Source organism: Ranitomeya variabilis, chromosome 6 (assembly GCF_051348905.1).
Source record: "Ranitomeya variabilis isolate aRanVar5 chromosome 6, aRanVar5.hap1, whole genome shotgun sequence".
Lineage (NCBI taxonomy): Eukaryota > Metazoa > Chordata > Amphibia > Anura > Dendrobatidae > Ranitomeya > Ranitomeya variabilis.
The window spans coordinates 134,576,954-134,603,286 of record NC_135237.1 but is presented as its reverse complement, the minus strand read 5'-3'; the positions used below and the strand labels follow the sequence as shown (position 1 = coordinate 134,603,286).

At 41.3% G+C, this 26,333-nt stretch overlaps 1 protein-coding gene across 2 annotated transcripts in view; it reads left to right on the top strand.

Moving 5' to 3' along the window:
* The window catches only part of MRPL3 (mitochondrial ribosomal protein L3), an 80,313-nt gene that overhangs the window by 41,017 nt on the left and 12,963 nt on the right, over positions 1–26,333 (top strand). For both annotated transcript variants that reach the window (XM_077269030.1, XM_077269029.1), the window contains exons 7-9: positions 18,192–18,300; positions 22,277–22,354; positions 22,469–22,546. In XM_077269030.1, the coding sequence (XP_077125145.1) occupies positions 18,192–18,300; positions 22,277–22,354; positions 22,469–22,546 (265 nt within the window). The remainder of the gene's footprint in view (positions 1–18,191; positions 18,301–22,276; positions 22,355–22,468; positions 22,547–26,333) is intronic.

Sequence of the window (26,333 nt, the reverse complement as noted above, 5' to 3'; positions counted from 1 at the left end):
AAACCTTCAGATTGAGAAGGGGTTGTGCTAGTAGTGGACAACGCCTTTAAGTTGTGTTTATCTACTTCCCTATCTTCTCTAAGTGTGAGGCCAAGTTCATATATAAATAATCGTCCCAGTTTCTTCCAGAAAACTACAATCAGTTTTTCATACAGCTGCAGTTATTAAAAATTTACAAGACTACGGTAAATACAGCTTGCTATGTTAAAGAATTGCAATATATCCGTAAAAGTCTGATGCTATACAATGGCTCTGTGTGGAATTTCATTGTTTTGTCGAACAAATAAACGTAACTGGAGTCTTATCCGAGAAAACAATTGCATGCTGTGATATATATATTTTTTTTTTTGGAGAAAGTTGCTCATCTGCTCTGCTTCATTAAGAAAAATTGTCCAATTTGGTGCCCATTTTTTTTACTGACACCACCCAAAATACGTTTGTTTGAGCATGGCCTTAGTGATATCAGCACAGAGGGGGCTGTGCACAGATTCTCAGCGAGGAAAAGGGTCTACAGAGACGAAAGGAAGTTTTCTCAGCAGGGTCTGAAAATGAATGAAGATTGCAAACAGAAATTTGTGCAATACGAATAACTAAAGGTAACCACTAACAGAAGTAAAAAAATAAAATAATAATAATTTATTTCCATGTTATGGTGTCTATAGCCTTTTACTGCAGTTGTCATTAACACTATATAAGGACATCATAGTATGGGGACAATGAACCAAAACAGCAAAAAATGTTGTTGCTATGAGTAGGAACATTCCCAAATGAAGAGAACGCTTCCCATGGCGCTAATGCCTCTCCCAGTGCTGTGTATGCAGATTTATAGGAGCCTGATTTTAAAGAGTACCATTTTTTTAACTTTTATTTTATAAATCCATAGTGCACCTGAAAAGAAACAAATTTGTAATTTATCTTCTCAGGGAAATGCGCGTCTCCCACCTCCTGGACTGTGATCATTCATTTTTAAAATTCTCAATTTACAGGTAAAATCGGTGTTCCATGAAGACAGATTGTTACATTAGTGAGATTAGATGCAGTCGCTGCTAAGATTCTAGGTAGCGGGAAAAGTGAGGCGCTCTGCCTCCTGTATAGAATCGTCTCATATCTCACTAATGTAATGAACTTTTGTAGTGAATCAATCATTACAACATCATGAGGCAAAGAGTTCCATAATGTCACTGCTCTTACAATAAAGAATAATCTGTGATTTTAATAAAGTTTAAAAAATTAATTTCAAGTGGCTTTTTCTATCTAAATATAAAATAGTTTAACCCTTTTGTAAATGCTGTAAAAAAAACAAAAAACCCCACCATATTGTTCTCCGCATTTTTACCAAAAAATGCATTATAAAGCAGTCAAGATGTTGTAGCTACACCAGAATGATACCATGGAATTCTACAGCTTGACATGCAAACCAAAAAAAAAGGGCCGTCTACAGCTTCTCAACAGAAAAATTAAGTTGCATGTCTCGGAAAATGAAGACAAAGTTGTTTGTTTTTTTAACAAATTTTAGAGTATTTTTAAACTACAAAATTAATAAATTGTAAACTTACTGTGAACATTTCTTAATCTGACCACAGTGTATATGACTATGGGATTAGTATGCTATAAAATTAATCATCTATACAATTTTTTTTACTTTATTATTGGAAATTACTAGTGTCACTCAACACTTGGTCGCACAAAGTCCAAGCCCACATGCGAGACTGTGTCAATGGAAAAATAGCAAAGTTATGTCTCTTGGAAGAAGGGAAGCCAAAAAATGAAATTGCAAAAATTGGCTGCGTTCTTGAGTTATGTCACAAATATAACACATTTTATTTAATAGAAATAACTATTTGCACCCAATTTTGTTTTGTACAACCTTATGCCTGGACTATGTAGTCCATTTGGGAGTGAAATCTGTAAGGTCTTTTGCATTGGCCATGTACATTCATGCAACCTAATCCAGAAACAAGTGTACCTGTCAGTTTGTATCTCTATGCCAGGGGTGGGGAATTTTTTTTTTCTGCCAAGGGCCATTTGGATATTTATGCCATCCTTCGGGGGCCGCACAAACTCCACCCACAAAGTGCATCCTGACTACGGCACTGGGGTCAGGACGTAATCTTTCATTGCATGCCCTTCAATGTTCAGTAGTGAACACTGTGTGTGTTAACAGAGCAAGAAGAAATTAATGAGCTGGTGGCTATCAAAATACAGCTCCCTGCCCAAGAATGCAGTCCCTGAGAATGTGCTTGGGGCCTGATACAAGGTCATCAAGGGCTGTAAATGGCGCTGGGGCCTAAGGTTCCCCACCCCTGCTCTACGCCGTTGCACAACTATCACACATCAATAAAGAAAAATGTTACTTTTTCCATTGCAGGGTTTTTCCGTTTTCAGGAACATTGTGCCCCCCAGGGGCAGTTTGTTGTAAAACACACAAATTGTACTTTACTTGCCCTTCCTGAGTCTCTATCGCTGCTTCTGTTAAACTGCACCGCTGACTTTATTTTGACAGCACTGCAGCCAATCATTGAGCTTATTGGCTCTGCCCGCCTAGATGGAGTGAGCCGTTGAACTTGTTAATCTGTTGCTGTGCTATCTACGTCACATCGATGCATGCTGCAGCCAATAAAAGCCACCTGGAGAATTATCACAGACTCTGTGCTTGACTTGGGGAGGGTGAGAAAGCAGTTTGTTTAACATATAACAAACAGCGCCTCGGGAAACAACTTTCCTAAAAACTGAAAACCCTTTTATTACTTTAGAAATTATTTTTGGGCTTTATATTTACTACATTTTTATATCCTGCATTTGATTTTTCACTTTGTCCATTAGCTACTTTTACTATTAAAGATAATCGTGAACAAGTGCTCACAAAAACTCTCGTTTCGTGATTTTCTTACAGTGTAAATGGCAACCTATCGCCCAATGAAGAAGTAAAATGTTCGCTCATCAGGTGACCTCATCTTTCGTAAACAGGACTTGCACTGATTAGACCCATAGCAGTCTGTGGCCACTGAGCGACCTATTACAGATCGTTTGGTGTGCATCATTTACTTTGGCCTTCTTGTGTAAACAGACATTTAAACAATCAGTGGCTGTAGCGCGATCCATGTACATACTCTTTAAGTAAGGAAAATATCCAGTATATCTTCCTTATTTGCAGCCTTGTTATTGTACTTTTACATATGAATACATGCATTTCTCCAGGGAGCCTGATAAACCTATCTCTTGGGAGAAGTGATGTAGAAAGAACTTGACTATAATTGATTGGACTTTTCTCTTAGGTTATGTTGGGTACTTTTTTTTTTTTTTTTTTCAAATTTGATATTCTCTTTAAGTAACACATCATGTATTAATACCCAGATTTTTTCAAAGCATCAGATAAATTGACCAAAATATATTCTGTATACCTATTTGATTTGTGAAGCTCCTGAATTTTATACACTAGCCATGAAAATAACATTTATGACTTATTGTGCTATTGATAATACTGTAAAATGGTTCACTTTTTTTTTTGTTTAAAAAACCACAAAACAACCTTATGGCTCAGATAGCCGTCCTTGCAATTAGTTGAGCACAGATCGCAATGCATGGACTGGCCGCAGAACCTTGCTCTCAATTCTCATAGGCATTAAAAAGTGACCTCCACTTCACACAACAGTGTGATTTGTCAGGTCAGAACTTCAGTACCCTGGTGCCTGTATTCGCCACATAATATGGGACATTCTGAAACATTGTGCCTGTTCCAAATTAAGCTGTAAATTTCAAATTTGTGCACGGGAGAGCCACTCTAATACATTAACCCCTTAGAGCCAATTTTGTACTTAATGACCAAGCCAATTTTTACAATTCTGACCACTGTCACTTTTTGAGGTTATAACTAGTGATGAGCGAATATACTTGTTACTCGAGATTTCCCAAGCACACTCGGGTGTCCTCCGAGTATTTTTTAGTGCTCGGAAATTTTAGTTTTTATTGCCACAGCTGAATGATTTACATCTGTTAGCCAGCATAAGTACACGTGGGGGTTGCCTGGTTGCTAGGGAATCCCCACATGTAATCAAGCTCTCTACTAGTCATTCAGCTGCCGTGATGAAAACTAAATTTCCGAGCACTAAAAGATACTTGAAGGACACCCTAGCGTGCTCGGGAAATCTCGAGTAACGAGTATATTGGCTCATCACTAGTTATAACTCTGGAATGCTTCAATGGATCCAACTAATTCTGAAATTCTTTTTTTGTGACATTTTGTACTTCATGTTAGTGGTAACATTTCTTTGATATGACTTGCGTTTATGAAAAAAATGGACATTTGGCAAAAGTTTAGCCATTTTAAAACTTTCAATTTTTGTGCCCTTAAATAAGTCATATCACACAAAATAGTTAATAAATAGCATTTCCCACATGTCTGCTTTACATCACCACAATTTTGGAAACATAATTTTTTGTTTTGTTATAAGGTTTAAAAATTGACCAGCGATTTCTAATTTTTCCAATAAAATTTGCAAAAACATTTTTTTTTTTAGGGACCACCTCACATTTGAAGTGAGTTTGGGGGGTTAGTATGATAGAAAATACCCAAAAGTGACACTCAAGGTGCTCAAAGCCACAATCAAGAAGTTTGTTAAAGGTACCGTCACACTAAACGATATCGCTAGCGATCCGTGACGTTGCAGCGTCCTGGATAGCGATATCGTTGTGTTTGACACGCAGCAGCGATCAGGATCCTGCTGTGATATCGCTGGTCGTTGATTAAAGTTCAGAACTTTATTTGGTCGTCAGATCGCCGTGTATCGTTGTGTTTGACAGCAAAAGCAACGATACCAGCGATGTTTTACAATGGTAACCAGGGTAAACATCGGGTTGCTCAGCGCAGGGCCGCGCTTAGTAACCCGATGTTTACCCTGGTTACCAGTGTAAAATGTAAAAAAACAAACACTACATACTCACCCTCTGATGTCTCTCACACGTCCCTCGCCGTCCGCTTCCTGCACTGACTGAGCGCCGGCCGCAAAATGAAAGTACAGCACAGCGGTGACTTCACCGCTCTGCTGTTAGGGCCGGCGCTCAGTCAGTGCAGGAAGCGGACGGCGAGGGACGTGTGAGAGACATCAGAGGGTGAGTATGTAGTTTGTTTTTTTACATTTTACACTGGTAACCAGGGTAAACATCGGGTTACTAAGCGCGGCCCTGTGCTTAGCAACCCGATGTTTACCCTGGTTACCCAGGGACCTCGGCATCGTTGGTCGCTGGAGAGCGGTCTGTGTGACAGCTCTCCAGCGACCAAACAGCGACGCTGCAGCGATCGGCATCATTGTCTGTATTGCTGCAGCGTCGCTTAGTGTGACGGTACCTTAACTCTTCAGATGCTTCACGAGAACTAAAGCAATGTGGAAGGAAAAAATGAACATTTTACTTTTTTCACCAAAAATTTACTTTAGACCCAAACTTTATTATCACAATGGTACCAAGAAAAAATGGACCACAAAATTGTTGTGCAATTTCTCCAGAGTACACCGATGCCCCGTATGTGGGGGAAAGCCACTGTTAGGGCGCATGGCGGGGCTCAGAAAGGAGGGAGCACGGTTTTAACTTTTTGAATACAGAATTGGCTGGAAGCAATGGCGGGCGCCTTGTCGCGTTTGGAGACCCTGTGATGTGCCTAAACTGTGGAAACGCCTCAATTTTAAATCCAACCCCAAAACAGCCCTAACCCCAACCCTAACCAAAATAGAAAACAAATATTTTTTTATTTTATTATTTTTGCCTAACTAAGAAGGTGATAAGGGGGGGGGGTTTGATTTACTGTTTTTTTTATTTTGATCACTGTGGTAGGGTCTATCACAGTGATCAAAATGAAGTACTGTATGTACTCGAGTATAAGCCGACCAGAGTATAAGCAGAGACCCCTAATTTTGCCACAAAAAACTGGGAAAACTTATTGACTCGAGTATAAGCCTAGGGTGGGAAATGCAGCAGCTGCGGGTAAATTTCAAAAATAAAAACAGATACCAATAAAAGTAAAATTAATTGAGACATCAGTAGGTTAAATGTTTTTGAATGTCCATATTGAATCAGGAGCCCCATATAATGCTCCATACAGTTCATGATGGGCCCCATAAGATGCTCCCTATTAAAATATGCCTCATATAATCTAATATATAAAGCTGAATGTTTGTATGTGTGTGTGTTTGTGTGTATGTGTGTATGTCCGGGATTGGCATCTGCACCGTCGCAGCGACAGCCACAAAATTTTGCACAGTCACACGTCTGGACCCCGAGAGCTTCATAGGCTATGTTGTGAAGCGAAATTTTAACCCCGCGCGTTCCAATTCACCAAACAATTTTGCCCCTATCTACATAATGGGAAAAAGTGAAAGGAAAAGTGTTGGAGGCAAATTGAAAGCTGCCAGATGTGAACAAGGGGGACTTAAAGAATGAGAGCGATGGCGCCAAAGAGTATATACCGTACAGTTGCTAAGGTGGGGCCCCGACTTGGGATACTCACCACACACGGGGATATGAACACACACACAAAATGCGCCACACACTACCACGTGCTTGAGCACATATACCACCCTCAGCACACATTTCACCACACATACACCAACCTCGCCACATAAAAGTCGAAACACAAAAGTCACCGCTCAAAACTCGCCACACGCAAATTCGCCACATGCAAAACTTGCCACATGCAAAACTAGGCTCACGCAAAACTCGCCACACGTGCGAAACTCGCCACACGTGCAAAACTCGCCACACGTGCAAAACTCACCTCATGGACATCTCGCCACACGCAAAACTTGCACACGTGGAAAAATTGCCATATGCACAAAAGTTGCTACACTTGCAAAAGTTGCCTCACACAAAACTTGCACATACTCAATAGCACCACACATAAACTCGCCACACGCAAAACTTGCTGCACACAACTTGCTACACTAACCTGTCACATGCAACTCGACACACAAAAAGTTGCTACACGCATGTCTCCATACAAAACTCATTTCACAAAAGTCTCTACATGCATGTAGCCACACACAACTCAACACACACAACGTGACACATGAAACTCGCCCTAAAACACACACAAGTCTGGTATTATCCTTCAAAAATAAAAATCTGATTAATAAGCAGACAAACTACAAGAGCAACAAATGTACCATATAGGAAATACAGCAGCTGTCAGTCACATGACCTGTCTATTATGTGTATGTGTGAGCTAATATATACTGCCAGTCAGTCATTCCCCCTGACGAAGGACTGCGGGTCTGAAACGCGCGTCGGGGTGCACATTATTTAACCGCTGGCAGCCTGGGATCATTCACCCGATTTACTATAGTAAGTAATTGGCATTCCCATTGCATTGGCACATAGCACTTTTCAATTATTTGGCCCTCTTGGCTGTTTTTCTCTGCACTAGATGTCGTTTGGGTGGTAATTAACTTGTTGCACTTGGCACTTTATATATTGTTCCACATTGTCACCATGATTTTTTGAGACTGATCTTTTACTTTTTGATATATATCTTTTGTGATTTTTTATCACTGGCACATATTGATTTTTGTTTATATATATATATATATTTAAATCTAGTGTGCATATGGGATAAATTGCCATTTGTAATATATGATGAGGATTTGGCTGGCCCTATAATTTTGCGGTTTTAACTGCACATACTTTGGAATATATTTATATATGTATTTTTAATTTTTTTAAAAATAAATAAATATCTTTTTAATGGTTGTCACTATTGCTACTAATAAATGAATTAATAAAATAATATTATCAATATTCCCTGTCATGTTCTGATTGGTTCGGGTCTCTATGCTGGGAGCTTTGGTTTTTTCACTTTAGTGTTCCCCCCACTAAAACTGTTGCACAGGTGGTGATCTATTAACTATAGTGTATACTTCATTTTATTAATTAATTTTTTCCAATATTATCATTCTAGTATCACTACTGTGTTTCTTTACTAATATATACAGGAGGAGATGACACACAGATATGTACTATATACAGGAGAGATGACACACAGGTACATACTATATACAGGAGGAGATGACATACAGGTACATACTATATACAGGGGAGATGACACACAGGTGTATACTATATACAGGAGCAGATGACTCACAGGTATATACTATATACAGGAGGAGATGACTTACAGGTATATACTATATACAGGAGTAGATGACATACAGGTATATACTATATATAGGAGGAGATGACATACAGGTATATACAGGAGGAGATGACACACGTATATACAGGAGGAGATGACATACAGCAGGTATATACTATATACAGGGGAGATGACATACAGGTATACAGGTCCTTCTCAAAAAATTAGCATATAGTGTTAAATTTCATTATTTACCATAATGTAATGATTACAATTAAACTTTCATATATTATAGATTCATTATCCACCAACTGAAATTTGTCAGGTCTTTTATTGTTTTAATACTGATGATTTTGGCATACAACTCCTGATAACCCAAAAAACCTGTCTCAATAAATTAGCATATCAAGAAAAGGTTCTCTAAACGACCTATTACCCTAATCTTCTGAATCAACTAATTAACTCTAAACACATGCAAAAGATACCTGAGGCTTTTAAAAACTCCCTGCCTGGTTCATTACTCAAAACCCCCATCATGGGTAAGGGTACCGTCACACAGTACCATTTTAATCGCTACGACGGCACGATCCGTGACGTCGCAGCGATCGTATGATTATCGCTCCAGCGTCGTAGACTGCGGTCACACGTTGCAATCACGGCGCTGGAGCGATGCCGAAGTCCCCGGTAACCAGGGTAAACATCGGGTAACTAAGCGCAGGGCCGCGCTTAGTAACCCGATGTTTACCCTGGTTACCAGCGTAAACGTAAAAAAAACAAACAGTACATACTTACATTCCGGTGTCTGTCCCCCGGCGTTCTGCTTCTCTCCACTGTGTAAGCGCCATAGCCGGAAAGCACAGCGGTGACGTCAGACGTCACCGCTGTGCTCGCTTTCCGGCCGGCGCTCACACTGCAGAGAAGCTGAGACGCCGGGGACAGACACCGGAATGTGAGTATGTACTGTTTGTTTTTTTTACATTTACGCTGGTAACCACGGTAAACATCGGGTTACTAAGCGCGGCCCTGCGCTTAGTTACCCGATGTTTACCCTGGTTACAAGCGAACACATCGCTGGATCGGTGTCACACACAACGATCCAGCGATGTCAGCGGGTGATCAAGCGACGAAAGAAAGTTCCATACGATCTGCTACGACGTACGATTCTCAGCAGGATCCCTGATCGCTGCTGCGTGTCAGACACTGCGATATCGTAACGATATCGCTAGAACGTCACGAATCGTACCGTCGTAGCGATCAAAATGGTACTGTGTGACAGTACCCTAAGACTAGCGACCTGACAGATGTCAAGAAGGCCATCATTGACACCCTCAAGCAAGAGGGTAAGACCCAGAAAGAAATTTCTCAACAAATAGGCTGTTCCCAGAGTGCTGTATCAAGGCACCTCAATGGTAAGTCTGTTGGAAGGAAAAAATGTGGCAGAAAACGCTGTACAACGAGAAGAGGTGACCGGACCCTGAGGAAGATTGTGGAGAAGGACCGATTCCAGACCTTGGGGAACCTGAGGAAGCAGTGGACTGAGTCTGGTGTGGAAACATCCAGAGCCACCGTGCACAGGCGTGTGCAGGAAATGGGCTACAGGTGCCGCATTCCCCAGGTAAAGCCACTTTTGAACCATAAACAGCGGCAGAAGCGCCTGACCTGGGCTACAGAGAAGCAGCACTGGACTGTTGCTAAGTGGTCCCAAGTACTTTTTTCTGATGAAAGCAAATTTTGCATGTCATTCGGAAATCAAGGTGCCAGAGTCTGGAGGAAGACTGGGGAGAAGGAAATGCCAAAATGCCTGAAGTCCAGTGTCAAGTACCCACAGTCAGTGATGGTGTGGGGTGCCATGTCAGCTGCTGGTGTTGGTCCACTGTGTTTCATCAAGGGCAGGGTCAATGCAGCTAGCTATCAGGAGATTTTGGAGCACTTCATGCTTCCATCGGCTGAAATGCTTTATGGAGATGAAGATTTCATTTTTCAGCACGACCTGGCACCTGCTCACAGTGCCAAAACCACTGGTAAATGGTTTACTGACCATGGTATTACTGTGCTCAATTGGCCTGCCAACTCTCCTGACCTGAACCCCATAGAGAATCTGTGGGATATTGTGAAGAGAAAGTTGAGAGACGCAAGACCCAACACTCTGGATGAGCTTAATGCCGCTATTGAAGCATCCTGGGCCTCCATAACATCTCAGCAGTGTCACAGGCTGATTGCCTCCATGCCACGCCGCATTGAAGCAGTCATTTCTGCCAAAGGATTCCCGACCAAGTATTGAGTGCATAACTGAACATTATTATTTGATGGTTTTTTTGTTTATTATTCAAAAACACTTTTATTTGATTGGACGGGTGAAATATGCTAATTTATTGAGACAGGTTTTTTGGGTTATCAGGAGTTGTATGCCAAAATCATCAGTATTAAAACAATAAAAGACCTGACAAATTTCAGTTGGTGGATAATGAATCTATAATATATGAAAGTTTAATTGTAATCATTACATTATGGTAAATAATGAAATTTAACACTATATGCTAATTTTTTGAGAAGGACCTGTATACTATATACAGGAGATGACATACAGGTATATAGTATATATAGGAGGAGATGACATACAGGTATATACTATATACAGAAGAGATGACATATAGGTATATACAATATACAGGAGGAGATGACATACAGCAGGTATATACTATTTACAGGGGAGATGACATGCAGGTATATACTATATACAGGGGAGATGACATACAGGTATATACTATATACAGGAGATGACATACAGGTGTATACTATATATAAGGGAGATGACAAACATGTATATCCTGAGGGGAGAATGAGAGGTGTGAGGTGAAAATGAGGTGTGAGTGCAAAATGAGAGGAGTGAGGGAAAATAGTGGAGTGATCGGAAAATGACAGATGTGAGGTCGAAATGACAAGTGTTATTGGGGAATGAGAGGAGTGAGGGGGAAAATGAGGTGTGAGGGAGAAAATGAGAGATGTGAGGGGAAAATGAAAGATGTGAGGGGGAAAATGAGAGGTGTGATGGGAAAATAAGAGAAGTGAGGTGCTATAACAAACCACAGATATTTACTATGCCCAGGCAACACCGGGCTCTTCAGCTTTATAAATTGAAGTGCTTTATAAAAGGTTAATGATGGGCCCCATAAGATGCTCCATAGAATATTATGCCCCATGTAATGCTGCACAAAGGTTGATGGCCCCATAAGATGCTCCATAGAATAATATGCCCCATATGCTGCTGCTGCTGCTGCTGCGATTCGTCGCTGGGAGCCAGATGCCGGTGTCGCCGCTGACTCAGGCCCCCGGGACTTGTGATATTCACCTCTTCCACCACCACGCTCCGCTGTGTCTTCCGGGTCTGCAGTGACTGTTCAGGTAGAGGGCGCTCACTAACCTCGTCATCGAGGACATGTAGGTCTTGGGAAGCTACATAAAATGATACCTTGATATCTGCGATCCAATGTTATGTTTTCCTTATATGTAAATGAGCTGTTAAGATATGTGGGCCAAATAATAAACTGCATTAAGAATCCACCTCCAGAGCTTATTTTTATTAAAAGGGCAAGTTACCAATGTGAGACAAGTAACTAACACAGAACAACAGAACTGACCTTTGTTTCATTACAAACTCATTTTTGCAGCTCTCACATGTCTACTTTATTGCACCAATACTGTAACCCTGTCTGCCTGTCAGATGGAGTCTGAAGCTGAGAGGAACCTGCGGATGTCAGCTATAGTCACACCGCTCTGCAGTTAGATCAGGAGAGCGGCTATTACTAGGGATGAGCAGACCTGTGGAAATTCGAGTTCTGGTACCTGACCCGATCTTTATTACAAAGTTCAGTTGTACCCAAACCCAAACCCCATTGAAAACAATGGGGACCTGAACTTTTGAGTTTGTTCTCCCTTCCTCCCAGAACTCCGAACATTGCAACTGACTTCCATGAGAAATCCGTGTTCTAGCCATTGCATATCACACTGGTAAATGTGTTAAATAAGCTCTGGGGTCAAATTCTCAGGGAGATCTACACTGCTCAAAAAAATAAAGGGAATACTGAAATACCACATCCTAGATATCACTGATTGAAGTATTCCAGTTGCAAATCTTTATTTATTGCATAGTAGATTGTGTTGAGAACACGAAAACATAAAAATGCTCAATATAAATCAAAATTAATATCCCATGGAGGTCTGGATTTGGAATGATACTCAAAATAAAAGGGAAAAATCAAATTAAAGGCTGATCCAACTTTAGTGAAAATACCTCAAGACAAGGAAATGATTCTCAGTAGTGTGTGTGGCCTCCACGTGCCTGTATGATCTCACTACTACGCCTGGGCATGGTCCTGATGAGGCAGCGGATGTTCTACTGAGGGTTCTCTTCCCAGACCTGGATTAAAGCATCAGTCAACTACTGGACAGTCTGTGGTACAGCGTGGCGTTGGTGGATGGAATGAGACCTGTTGTCCCAGATGTGCTCAAATTGGATTCAGGTCTGGGGAATGGGCAGGCCAGTCCATAGCATCAATGCCTTCATTGTTTAGGGACTGCATGCCTAGCATTGTCATGCACCAGAAGGAACCCAGGGCCCAGTGCACCTGCATATGGTCTCACAATGGGTCTGAGAATATCATCTCCGTACCTAACGGGAGTCAGGGTACCTCTGGCTAGCACATGGAAGGCTGGCAGCCCTCCAGAGAAATGCCTCCCCACACCATTACTAACCAACTGCCAAACCAGTCTTGCTGGAGGATGTTGCAGACAGCAGAATGTTCTCCACAGCTTCTCCAGACTCTGTCACATGTGCTCAGTGTGAACCTGCTCTCATCTGTCAAGAGCACGGGGTGCCAATGTCGGATCTGCCAATTTTGGTGTTCTCTGGCAAATGCCAATCGACCTGCACTGTGTTGAGCTGTAAGCAAAACACCTACATGTGGACGTCAGGCCCTCATACCACCCTCATTGTGTTTGACAGTTTTTTGCAGACACTTGGAAATTAGTGGCCTGCTGGAGGTCATTTCTTGGGCTCTGCCACTTTTCCTCCTTGCACAAAGGAGGAGGTGGCAGTCCTGCTGCTGGGTTGTTGCCCTCCTATGCCCCCCTCCACGTCTCCTGGTGTACTGGCCTGTCTCTTGGTATCTGCTCCATACTCTGGACACTGTGCTGACAGAGACCGTTACCCTTCTTGCCACAGCTCGTGTTGATGGGCCATCCTGGATGAGCTGCGCTACCTGAGCAACTTCCATGGGTTGTAGACAGCGCCTCATTCTTCTGTACCTCTAGGGGGTGAGACCAATGACAAAATGCAAAAGTGACTATGAGAACAGCTAAATGGCCTGTGGTCACCTGCAGAGCCACTTGTTTACAGGGTTGTTGTCTTGCTAATTGACCATAATTTCTCCCTGTTGTCTGTTCCATTTGCACTACAGCAGGAGAAATTGATTCAAAATGAGTGTTGCTTCATGACTGGACAGGTTGATTTCACAGAAGTGTGATTGACTTGAAGTTACATTGTGGTGTTTGTGTTCCCTTTATTTTTTTGAGCAATGTATGTTCGTCCCATAGATCTTAACAGCTCGCTTACATATAAGAAAAACTTATCATTTTCTACAATAAGACATTGGATCTCCGATATCAAGGTATCATTTTATTCAAATTTCTATGACCTGCATGCCCATATAGACTGCTTCGGAGGGTTGATGCTACTGACAGATTCACAGATAATTTTCTTTTGACACATTCCTTTTAAACTAGAATCATCCAATAGCCAGAGAATAGAAATCTGACAGCATGAGGAGACTAAGGGTACCGTCTCACTATACGATTTACCAACGATCACGACCTGCGATACGACCTGGCCGTGATCGTTGGTAAGTCGTTGTGTGGTCGCTGGGGAGCTGTCACACAGACCGCTCTCCAGCGACCAACGATGCCGAGGTTCGCTGGTAACCAGGGTAAACATCGGGTTACTAAGCGCAGGGCCGCGCTTAGTAACCCGATGTTTACCCTGGTTACCAGCGTAAATTGTAAAAAAAACAAACAATACATACTCACCATCTGATGTCCGTCAGGTCCCTTGCTGTCCGCTTCCTGCTCTGACTGAGATCCGGCCGTACAGTGAGAGCAGAGTGCAGCGGTGACGTCACCGCTGTGATCTGCTCTCACTTTCCGGCCGGCAGACAGTCAGAGCGGGAAGCGGACGGCAAGGGACCTGACGGACATCAGATGGTGAGTATGTACGGTTTGTTTCTTTTTACTTTTACACTGGTAACCAGGGTAAACATCGGGTTACTAAGCGCGGCCCTGCGCTTAGTAACCCGATGTTTACCCTGGTTACAAGCGAACGCATCGCTGGATCGCTGTCACACACACCGATCCAACGATGACAGCGGGAGATCCAGCGACGAAAGAAAGTTTCAAACGATCTGCTACGACGTACGATTCTCAGCAGGGTCCCTGATCGCTGCTGCGTGTCAGACACTGCGAGATCGTACCTATATCGCTATAACGTCACGAATCGTGCCGTCGTAGCGATAAAAATGCCACTGTGTGACGGTACCCTAAGGGAATTTAGTCTAATTCGACAAGGAAGAACAAAAAGGTAGATTGCTTCACTCCAAGTCCTAAACATTGAATTCCAGTAATCCTGTTTCTAAGTGTGTTATATTAGTCAATTGGCAGATATTTACTAAAGAGTACATTGTATGGTAAAGATAGTAGATATCTGCGATTTAACTGTTTTTTTTGCTCAGTATAGGGATCACGCCAATCCGCATACCCATATAAAGAGCTAGAATGAAGAGTGATGCATAACTAGGCTGATTTTCCAATTAGGCCTGGGGTTTATTTGTTTGTTTGTTTAGTCTTGTCTTTCTTTTTTTTTTTTTTTTTTTTATTATTAACACTCAGGCTCTTATTTATTAAGACTGGCTTTTCATACACCAGTCTTAGGGTATGTGCACACATGTGCTTGCAGAATTTTCCTGAGATAAACCTGAGGTTTTCCGCAGGAATTCTGCATGCGTTTTTTTGCAGATTTTTTGCGTTTTTTTCTGGACACTCCAAAACAATGGGAAATCCGCAAAAAATCAGCAAAAATAATGAACATGATGCTTCTTTTCCCGCAATGCGTTTTTTTTGCGAAAAAAAACGCATCATGTGCACAAAAAATGCGGAATGCATTCTAAATGATAGGATGCATATCTATGCGTTTTTTATGCATTTTTATAGCGTTTTTATCACGAAAAAACGCGCAAAAAACACGAAAATTCCTGAACGTGTGCACATATCCTTAAGGTCTATTCAGTAAAAAGATGCACCAAATTCATTAAAGGGAACCTGCCACCAGGATTATGCTCAGTGACCCACAGACAGTGTCAGGTCGGTGCCATTATACTGATTACAATAATACCTTGGTTGGTGAAATCCGTCTTGTGGTTGTTGTTTAATCTTTATTTTTAGTTTTGAGTTAACGATATGCTCGTGCTCCAAGGCGGCCTGTGGGGGTCTTCATTGATTAGATACTCATAATGCAGCCTGCTAACAGGTCACTGATCCCTCAGTGACCTGCCCCTTAGTTAACATAATGAATATTATATATACAAGCTAAGATCGCCGATAGCCTGATCGCTGCTACTGCACAGGTGCGGCGGGCGCCATTTTCAAGTGGAATTTTTAATTTTTTTTGAATATCAGGATAAACCTAAAGCATAATAATTATAAACACTTACACATGCAATTACGCTGCAGTGCAGGTGCCACAGCCGGCAGTGTGAAAACCAAAGAACCTGTGACGTAGGCGATAATAAGATGAGGAAATGAGGACCCCATGCGTATCGCTACCAAAACTGTGGCTTCCCCATCCATGCAAAACTGGAGAGAACACAGACGTCAAAAACGGATACCCAAATGAGGTGTTAAGGGTTTTGGAAAGCTGGGAAACAGTGGTTCCTGCCATACTGGTTGTCATTCAAGTTTTTGAAAAAAGGAATAAGGAGGGTTTGGGTTTTTTTTCCCATTTTTTTTAGACTTTGAATCTTTGTAGTAATCAGTGTTAGTGTATATATGAATTATGTCAAGAACCAAAAGTTATCGCATGTTTATCATACAATAAAGGGACAAAGCCACAGAGAAATTTAATTAATTTGGTTTGCTTTCTCTCCCGCTTCCAGATGATCTGTGTGTGCCATTATATAATGAGCAGTTTCTCTGCTTAGGTTGGCATCATCAGGTGAGCTCTCCCAGTGGGCATCATGCCTGCTAAAATACATCCATATATTTACCGAAGCAGCAGTAAAGATCCTTGCCCACGGAGTGCCCTAATTGGCATTGTACTGCTGTTCAGCACTGTTCCATTTCGGTACAGGCTTCAGAACAAAGCAGATACGTTCAACGCATTTGTAATGTTACAGTGAACAATTAAATGCTGCATGCTGTGACACTGACCTAATTTATGGCACCTGATGCCAGCTTATGTGCACCCGAGAAACATTCCGATTTTTTGATTACCGAGTTATTGGGCACATCAGACAGAGCAGTTGTTTATAAATGATTACTAATAAACGGACACCACCTCTTGGGACACTTTCCTTCCAGCCAGTTGTAGTTTCTTCCACTGAAGGAATGTTTAACAATGGTAAATATCGAAAAGCAAAACTAGGAAAAATTCTCAAGCTCTAGTATAAGTATCTCTGCAACTTTACCATAGATGCACTCTCCCAACCACTTTACTTAAACGAACGTTATGACATTTTTCTTCTTTTTGCATTGCATTTCTTTTTTTTTTTTTTTTAGGGTCGAGTGATGTCTAAAAAAAGCTACAATTCTGGCATTTGATTTCATGTTTCTTTACTGTATTTAGATTTTAATAGACCAAAGGCGCAACACTTTTTTGTTTTGTTTTTTTTTCAGTCCAGCAATGTATCATGTTGTGGTCTGCATGCTACAATTTTCTCTGCTGCAGATCTACCAGTTCTCTGATTGCTGAGCCCTTTTTATCCCCGCCCACATCGCTGATTCACAGCTTTCTGCCTATGCACAGTATACACAGAAAGCTGGCAGTCAGTGATAGGAGCAGGGTTAAATAGAATATGGTAGACTACATTCCAGCAGGTTTACAAGTACACTAGTGATGCACTGTTTTATCAGCAGTAGATTATTAAAACTACAACAAGCAGCCCAGTAAGCGACACATCGCTGGAATCAGGGTATTTGTACATTATGCTGCTGTCAGATTAGGTGTCAAAAACCTGATGACAGAATTCCTTAAATTTTTTTTTTAATATATTTTTAACATTCTTTATTTTTTTTTTACTTTATTTTTAGTCAACTTAGGGGACTGAAATGTTTGTTTGTCTGATTGCTTATATTGCTATACTGCATGCACCACTGAGCTTCACAACAATACCAAGATGACAATGGCAGGATCCTTTACTAGGTCCCTGGCTGCCATGGCAATTCATTTGTGCACCACAATCGTGTCATTGGAGGCTGATGTACTGTAGCGCATCAGCAACGATTCCATTTATATGCCGCTGTCATTGGTTGACAGTGGCATTTAATTGTTAAAAGCTCAGGAGCTGTGTCTTCTGTCACACATGTTGGCTATGTAACATAGCCTGCATCTACCGCTTGTATAGGCAGCTCAACTCCTTAACCCCATCCACACACTGTAACCGCCGCCCATGTATATGTAGCACACGTCATTTTGTGCTAAGATTAAGAACCAAGCGTTTCTCTCATTTACTTCATCATCGTATTCCAAAAACCTTTTTTTATTTCTCCCTATTTATTTCTTATATTTTTTTGGGACTTGTTTTTTACAACAGAAATTATACTTCTGAGGTACATAACAGAATAATTTTTGCTAACTAACTTTGGTGTGAATTGGGATAAACTGCACTGTATACTTTTTGTCATCTACGTCCAGAGCAATTTAGCAACACTGTCATTAATCTCCGATATATAGGAACATGTGGTGGTTACGAATTTTTGTTTTTCTAACACATTACCGGAAAATTACTTTCTTGGTTTCCTTTTCTTTCAGAATTGGTAAAGGATTTCAAGGAGTCATGAAGAGATGGGGATATAAAGGCCAGCCAGCATCTCATGGACAGACCAAAACGCATCGTAGGCCTGGAGCTATTGCTGCTGGTGTAAGTCAGTAAATAATTTTCATGGTGTATGGGGGATAACAGCATTTTATTCTTCACATATTAAAGGGGTATTCTGGGGAGTTATAAAAAAAAAAAAATGGTACTGTCCTTGTCCTCATAAACTATAAAGATGAGTCGAGGGGTTCAAGAGAGGCCTGGATGTCTTCCTGGAGCGTAATAATATGGTATCTTACAGTTATTAGGTTCTTTAGAAGGACGTAGATCTGGGGATTTATTCTGATGGAATATAGACTGAACTGGATGGACAAATGTCTATTTTCGGCCTTGCTAACTGTTACTATGTTACTTTTGGCAGTGTGGACAGGTGCCAATTCCTGCTAGAGAATGAAATTTCCATTTCCAAAAAGCTTGTCGGCAGAGGGATGCATGAAGTGCTCTAAAATTTCCTGGTAGATGGCTGTGCTGACTTTGGTCTTGATAAAACACAGTGGACCTACACCAACAGATGGCATGGCTCCCCAAACCATCATTGTTTGTGGATACTTCACACTAGACCTTGGAAATCAAGGTCCCAGAGTCTGGAGGAAGAGTGGAGAGACCACAATCCAAGCTGCTTAAGGTCTAGTGTGAAGTTTCCACAATCAGTGATAGTTTATGGAGCTATGTCATCTGCTGGTGTAGGTCCACTGTGTTTTATCAAGACAAAAGTCAACGCAGCCGTCTACCAGGAAATTTTAGAGCACTTCATGCTTCCCTCTACTGACAAGCTTTTTGGAGATGGAAATTCTCCAGCAGGACTTGGCACCTGTCCACACTGCCAAAAGTACCAATGCCTGGTTTAATAACAACAGTATCACTGTGCTTGATTGGCCAGCAAACTCACCTGACCTTAACCCCATAGAGAATCTATGGGGTATTGTCAAGAGGAAGATGAGAGACACCAGACCCAACAATGCAGACGAGCTGAAGGCTGCTATCAAAGCAACCTGGGCTTCCATAACACCTCAGCAGTGCCCCAAGCTTATCGCCTCCATACCACACCGCATTGATGCAGTAATTGATGCCAAAGGAGCCCCGACCAAGTATTGAGTGCATATACTGAACATACATTTCAATAGGCCAACATTTTGGATTTTAAAATCATTTTTTCAAGCTGGTGTTATAAAGTATTCTAATTTACTGAGATAATGACATTTGAGTTTTCATTGGCTGTAAGCCATAATCATCAACATTAACAGAAATAAACACTTGAAATAGATCCCTCTGTCTGTAATGACTCTATCTAATATGAGTTTCACTTTTTGTATTGAAGAACTGAAATAAATACTTTTTGATGATATTCTAATTTTGCGAGATGCACCTATATTCTTCTTTAGATATGCCCCCTACTATCCATTTGATATACATTTTTTTTTCTTTTTTAGCAAGTGTTTAAGTTCTGTGTTCATCTATCCTGGTCTCTTTAAATGCTTCCAATTCTTCCTTATTTTCCCGATGGTTACTGATTGTGCAATGAGAATTTCATTTAGCAAAATCTCCCATCTTTCTGGGACATTTCTGTCCTTTAGAACTTCCAGCCAATGGACCTTTCATCCCCTCTTGAGTTCATTAAAATTTGCTTTTCTGAAGTCCAACCTTAAAATCTTCCTCCTCGCAGGTCTTCCTTCGCTTTTAATCCAAAATTCGAGGATAGCATGATCGCTGCCTCCTATATTCCCAGCCACCTTTACTTCCACAGCCATTTCCTCCTTGTTGATAAGCATTAGGTCCACGATGGCAAGTCGTCTTGTTTTCTTTTCTACCTTTTGAAAGATAAAGTTGGCAACGAGAGAAGATGAGAATTTTCTGGACCCATTATTTTTGCCTGAGAGAGCTTCTCAGCAAATATCTGGATAGTTAAAATCTCCCATGATTATTTTTATTATTATTATAGCGCCATTTATTCCATGGCGCTTTACATGTGAGGAGGGGTATACATAATAAAAACAAGTACAATAATCTTGAACAATACAAGTCCCGACTGGTACAGGAGGAGAGAGGACCCTGCCCGCGAGGGCTCACAATCTATAAGGGATGAGTGAGAATACAGTAGGTGAGGATAGAGCTGGTCGTGCAGTGGTTTGGTCGATCGGTGGTTACTGCAGGTTGTAGGCTTGTCGGAAGAGATGGGTCGATCACTAACTCCGTACTTTTTTTTTTTTTTAGCACAATAGACGTCTTATGTAAAAATAGTTTGTCCTTATCTTCAGTCTCTCCAAGTGGCCTATAGTAAACACCGTCAATACTGTCTTTTCTGTTCGTCTTGTGTTCTTGCCCAAATAGTTTTAGCAGAGCTACCATTCTCTGTTGAGATTTACACTTTCCTAACATATAGTGTAACACCTACTCCCTTCTTGTTAAGCCTGTTTCTTAAAAATAAGTTGACTTCTTCAAGGTTTGTATTCCAATCATGTGTATCATCCCATCAAGTTTCAGTGGTGCCTAAAGGTACCGTCACACTAGGCGATATCGCCAGCGATCCGTGACGTTGCAGCGTCCTGCATAGCGATATCGCTATGTTTGGCACGCAGCAGCGATCTGGATCCTGCTGGGATATCGCTGGTTGCAGGGAGAGTGGACGAACTTTCTTTCGTCGCAACTCTCCCGCTGACACCGCTGGATCGCCGTGTGTGACGCCGATCCAGCGATGTCTTCACTGGTATCCATGGTAAACATCGGGTTACTAAGCGCAGGGCCGCGCTTAGTAACCCGATATTTACCATGGATACCATGGTAAAAGTAAAAAAAAAACACTACATACTCACCGTCTGTTGTCCGTCACGTCCCCTGGAGCTTGCCGTACTGACTGTCTCAGCGCCGTCCGGCCGTAAAGCAGAGCCCAGCGGTGAACCTGCAGTAACTGCGGTTCACCGCTGGGCACCGCTGTTACGGCCGGCCGGCGCTGAGACCCAGTCAGTGCGGCAAGCGCCGAGGGACATGAAGGACGACAGAAGGTGCGTATGTAGTGTTTTTTTTTTTTTTTTACATGGGGACTTCGGCATCGCTGAAGACAGTTTCAGCGATGCCGAAGTCGCTTGGTCGCTGGAGAGAGCTGTCTGTGTGACAGCTCCCCAGCGACCACACAGCAACTTACCAGCGATCACGTCGCTGGTCGCGATCGCTGGTAAGTTGCTTAGTGTAACGGCACCATAAGACATCATATCGCTTTTCCTGTGTGAGCAGCTCCAATTCTCCTTATTTCCCGTGCTCTGTTCATTTGTATAGACACATTTTAGTTTGTAGTCTGTTTCTCTTGCTTCTCTATTTTCATTCAGAATTTGTCAGTCCTTTATCTCCACTTCTAATAGCGGGGTTCCCAGTGGAATTCATTAGCTGCATACTTTTTCCTAACCGTATATTTCCCATACCATATTGCTCTAATTTAAAGTTTTGCCGATTGAGTCTATTGTCTCTCCATGTGGATAGTGTGACATAAGGAGACTTGCAGGCCATGCATTGCTCCTCTGGAAATTTAAATATGCAAATGGACTCTTGAGAGAGGCAGAGTAATGAAACTCTAGTGCCACTTATTGGAAGTAGCAATCCGACAAGTCAATTTCAAGCATTTAGCTAGCTTTGCCACATGACTTAGGATAAAAAGCCAGACCAGAAACTCCACTTGGGTACAAATGTTTTGGGTTGTTTGCCCTTCATCAATGCAAAGTAAGGAGGTCTGATTTAGCTACAGTAGGTAAGAGTTCTCTGACAAGGACTCTAATGAGTACTGTCTCTCCTTATTGTATAACATTTGTGTAACATAGTTAGCCTTCTTCAGTTTAATTTATTAAAAAAAAAAAGTTGGATTGATACAAGTGATGCACGCATTCATGGGTCATTGACAATTGTTACAGCTTATCACGTTTGCTAGCTGCTCCATAATTTTTGTAGTGAAGAACCATCAATACAAACTTTCTTTTTATTTAAACTTGATTTTTGAAGAATTTTCTAAGTGAATGGATTCATGTTTTTTCAACAGGATCCAGCTCGTGTGTTCCCAGGTACAAAAATGCCTGGTCCATTGGGAAACTTCTACAGGACTTCTTATGGACTTAAGGTCAGTTGTTCTCTAGTTGAGATTTCTTGGTCAGTTTTAACAAAATGTCTTATTTGTAAATGCCACTTTTTTCATTTTCCATCATAATATGTGTATTGTTGTTCTGTTAATTAGGTGTGGAGAGTGAATACGAAACACAACATCATATATGTCAATGGATCTGTCCCTGGGCATACAAATTGTTTAGTTAAGGTAAGATTTAATGTTTTCTTGTTTCAATGACATGTTGGAAATGTGCCTTTTTTATTTCAGAGAATGATAGTTATTGTAGTTACGTTTCTTTTAACAGTATAATTGCAACCCTTTGCTTCAAACACAAGTCATTGTTTTTACCTGTGAAGTCCATTATTTGTTACATAACATTACAGTTTTATTTGAAGAACTTTCAAGATTATTAATTTGAAAAGGAGCTGATTTTCAGTACCCAGAGCAGGGGTGTGACTAGATCTTGTAACAGCTGATCGGTAAGGTTGCTGGGTGTCAGACCCTTACCATCTTATTTTTTAATTATCTAGCCTTTGGGTAGGTTATCAATATAATGGTACTGGGCCAATCCCATTAAGGGATGCTTCCAGAGATGCTGGCCACATGTCCATTAGATGTTGAAAATTGATGGCAGCAAATTCTTGTTTCTCTTTCGGCTCATTCTAAAATTAATTATAACAAATAAGAAGTTCTCCTATGTTTATCAATACATATTGTGTTGCATGCCCAAGCCAAATGGAAGGACTGGTCATGCTTGTACTTGGGGGTTGACATCCTAAATTTTACTCTTCTTTTATGGAAAGGTACTTCTTTTATTGCTTATGGTCTGCATATACTGTGGAAATGCCTTGTCATTTGCTCTTTTGACTAGTTTACATTGCTTACTGTTTAAAAGACACTTTAACACGTATCCTTGTATATGTTTAGTGTATATGTTATCTATTACGCATTAGATGTGTACGCCAACCACAATATAGGCACAACTTTACCTTACAGTAAACTAGACCACAATTGCGAAGATCTTTGATTGTAAATGCGAAGATTAAAAAAAACAGTTTTGACCATTGAGTATATGTTCATTCATTTCTTGGACTTTGTCCCCTTGTGTTCTATTGTGGAATGGGACTTTTTTTTAATATATATCTATATAGTTTCACCCAGGACAGCTCTAGCTTTGATGAAACATGTATTTTCACAATAAAAAAAATACTGGCTATTCACTGCTTACAAAGGTCTGTTCAGTGAATAGTCAGTGACCTGGTTCCCTCTATTAACTGGCAATTTCCTTGCTAAAACTCTTTAACAAAAGTTCTGCTCAGCAATTCTGTTTCCATGTATATGCTTTTGCTGAGGGCAGACCTCATTGCATTTTTCAAGGACTGTATAAATGCTTGCTTTGTATTTTTTAAGAAATCGGATGCACACATGGTATTCAATTAAAAAATGAAAATAGGATAAAAAATGGCTTTTAAGTTAATTATTTTTTAGATATGGGCTCTCATTAAATATTAAGAGTTTTATATTGTTTAACGCACGTCACTAACTATGTAGTAAGGGTCACTGTCATTAGCTGAAATGCCCACTGTAAGCCGGTCTCGTATGTGGTCTCATGTTTAAGCTCCTCTAGGTCTTTTTTTTTTTTTTAATCAGATATTTTTTATTGAACAATAAGGATAATACAAGAATATTGCATTACTGTTTACAGAAAACATGTATAATTTTTTTAGAACATTTTAACCCCAACCCAAACTCCAACCCCCCCTCCCTTCCAACCCCTAGAGACCCATCGTGCACCGCTACCGTTTGCAATTTTATACAAAAAGGAAGATGACAAGACAATAACCCTCCCAAGAGAGCCTAAGACCCAAGTGGGCAAGTAAAGCCTCTTTAAACAAACTCAATCCAAGGATTCCACAGCCTGTGGTAGAGGTCCATCTTATTTCTCTTGAAATACATACTTTTCTCCAAAGCAAGAGTATTGTCCACCTGCATTAGAAAGTCTCTTCTCGTTGGTGGCTCCTCTGTAATCCAAAACCTGGTAATCAGCTTCCGTGCGATAAACAGCAATCTAGCAATTGCTATTTTATACATTTTATCAGTTTCAATCTCCTCAACATATCCTAGAATACACACCAAGGGATCTCGTGGTATAGTGCAGCTGTATATCAATCCCACCCTACTCAACACCACAGTCCAAAAGGAGGATAGCCTGGGACATTGCCACATCATACGAAGAATACATGCCACTGACTGCGAGCACCTAGGGCACTCTGAATTGGGTCTCAGTCCAGCTTTGAATAACATATCCGGGGTTCTGTAGGCCCTACGGATAACAAATAGTTGTGACAACCGCCCAGGCTCACTCATAGAAATTTTTGGTACGTATTCCAAGATTGAGTCCCATCAGTCATTGTCAATCACACCCAGGTCATTTTCCCATTTCTCTCTGGCTCTGATAGGGTGCCCATCCAGGAAAGAATAAAGAAGGTATTCATATATTCCCGAGATCACCCCCTTCGTGCTGCCCCCCATAAGAATAAAGTCCAGCATGAGATCTACCTGAATCTCCACAGGCCCTCTCCTACACTGTGCCCGAAACGCATGAGAGATGCGGCTATACTGATATATCTCAGAGCTTGGCAGCTGAAATTCCTCTTGCAGTACCTCAAAATTCTTAATTTTACCCAGGTGCAAAATTTGCCCCATCCGAGAAATACCTGCCTCCTTCCAAATATGAAATCCCGACATCTGCCTGAACTCTTGTAAGAATCTATTATTCCAGATGGGTGAAAATCTAGTAAGTGCCCTTACACCCCTTATACCTTTAACTTTATCCCAAACCTTATGAATAAGTCTAATAGTACAGAATGTGGAACCTTTCTCCCGGAAATGTCCACCCTCCAGACCCTCACACATTACCTTCGTCCCAATCAGAGTCCTCAGACAACAAGGTATCCTTACCCCACCAGTCTCCTCTCCCCATCCCCTAAAATGTTGACACTGTGAAGCCAAGAAGTATAGCCAAGGATTAGGGAGTGCCAACCCACCTTCCGTTTTGAGCCTTTGTAGGGTTTCTTGTTTAAATCTAGGGCTCTTATCACCCCAAATCAACTCGCCAAACAAGGATCTAATCCTACGAAATCTATTCTGTGATATCCAGAAAAGAGAATTGTGTAGCACATAGAGGAGTTGAGGCATTACAATCATCTTTATGAGATTCACCCTGCCCACTACCGACAGATGTAACTTTTTCCATGCCTGGATTTTAGTACGTATTTCAAGTTCAGTTCTTCAAAGCAAGTCAAAGGGAGAGCGATCTGAATCCCCAGATATTTAAATTTGTTAACAACACTCAACTTTGTAGAAGTATTCCTTGCCACATTATCTCCGCTATCCCCATCTATCATCATCATGTTAGATTTACCCCAATTGATCCTTAAGCCAGAATATCTCCCAAATTCCTCAATTATAGCTTGCGCCTTGTATAAGGTCTCCTCTGAGTCCTCCAAGAAGAGCAAAATGTCATCAGCGTACAACGCTACTTTATCTTCTGAATCCCCGTACATAAAACCTCTCACCTCCTGGGACCCTCTTATTTTGGCGGCAAGGGGCTCCACCGCCAGGGCAAAGAGTAGAGGGGACAAAGGACATCCCTGTCTAGTGCCCCTGGACAAAGAGAAGCTCCCAGAGAGAGCATTATTAACTCTAATTCTTGCCACTGGAGAGGAGTACAACAGCCGCACCCATGAGATGAATCTAGGCCCGAACCCCAACCGTTCCAACACCAACCACAGGTAGTTCCACTCCACACAATCAATGGCCTTATGGGCATCCAAGGATACAACAATCCTCTTACCGGCATTGTCAGAAAGAATTTGCATATTTAGGTACAGCCTTCTCAGATTGAGTGCCGTTGATTTATTAGGCATAAAGCCTGACTGATCCGGGTGGACTAGTTTATCAATCACCCGAGTCAACCTATTTGCCAAGGCCT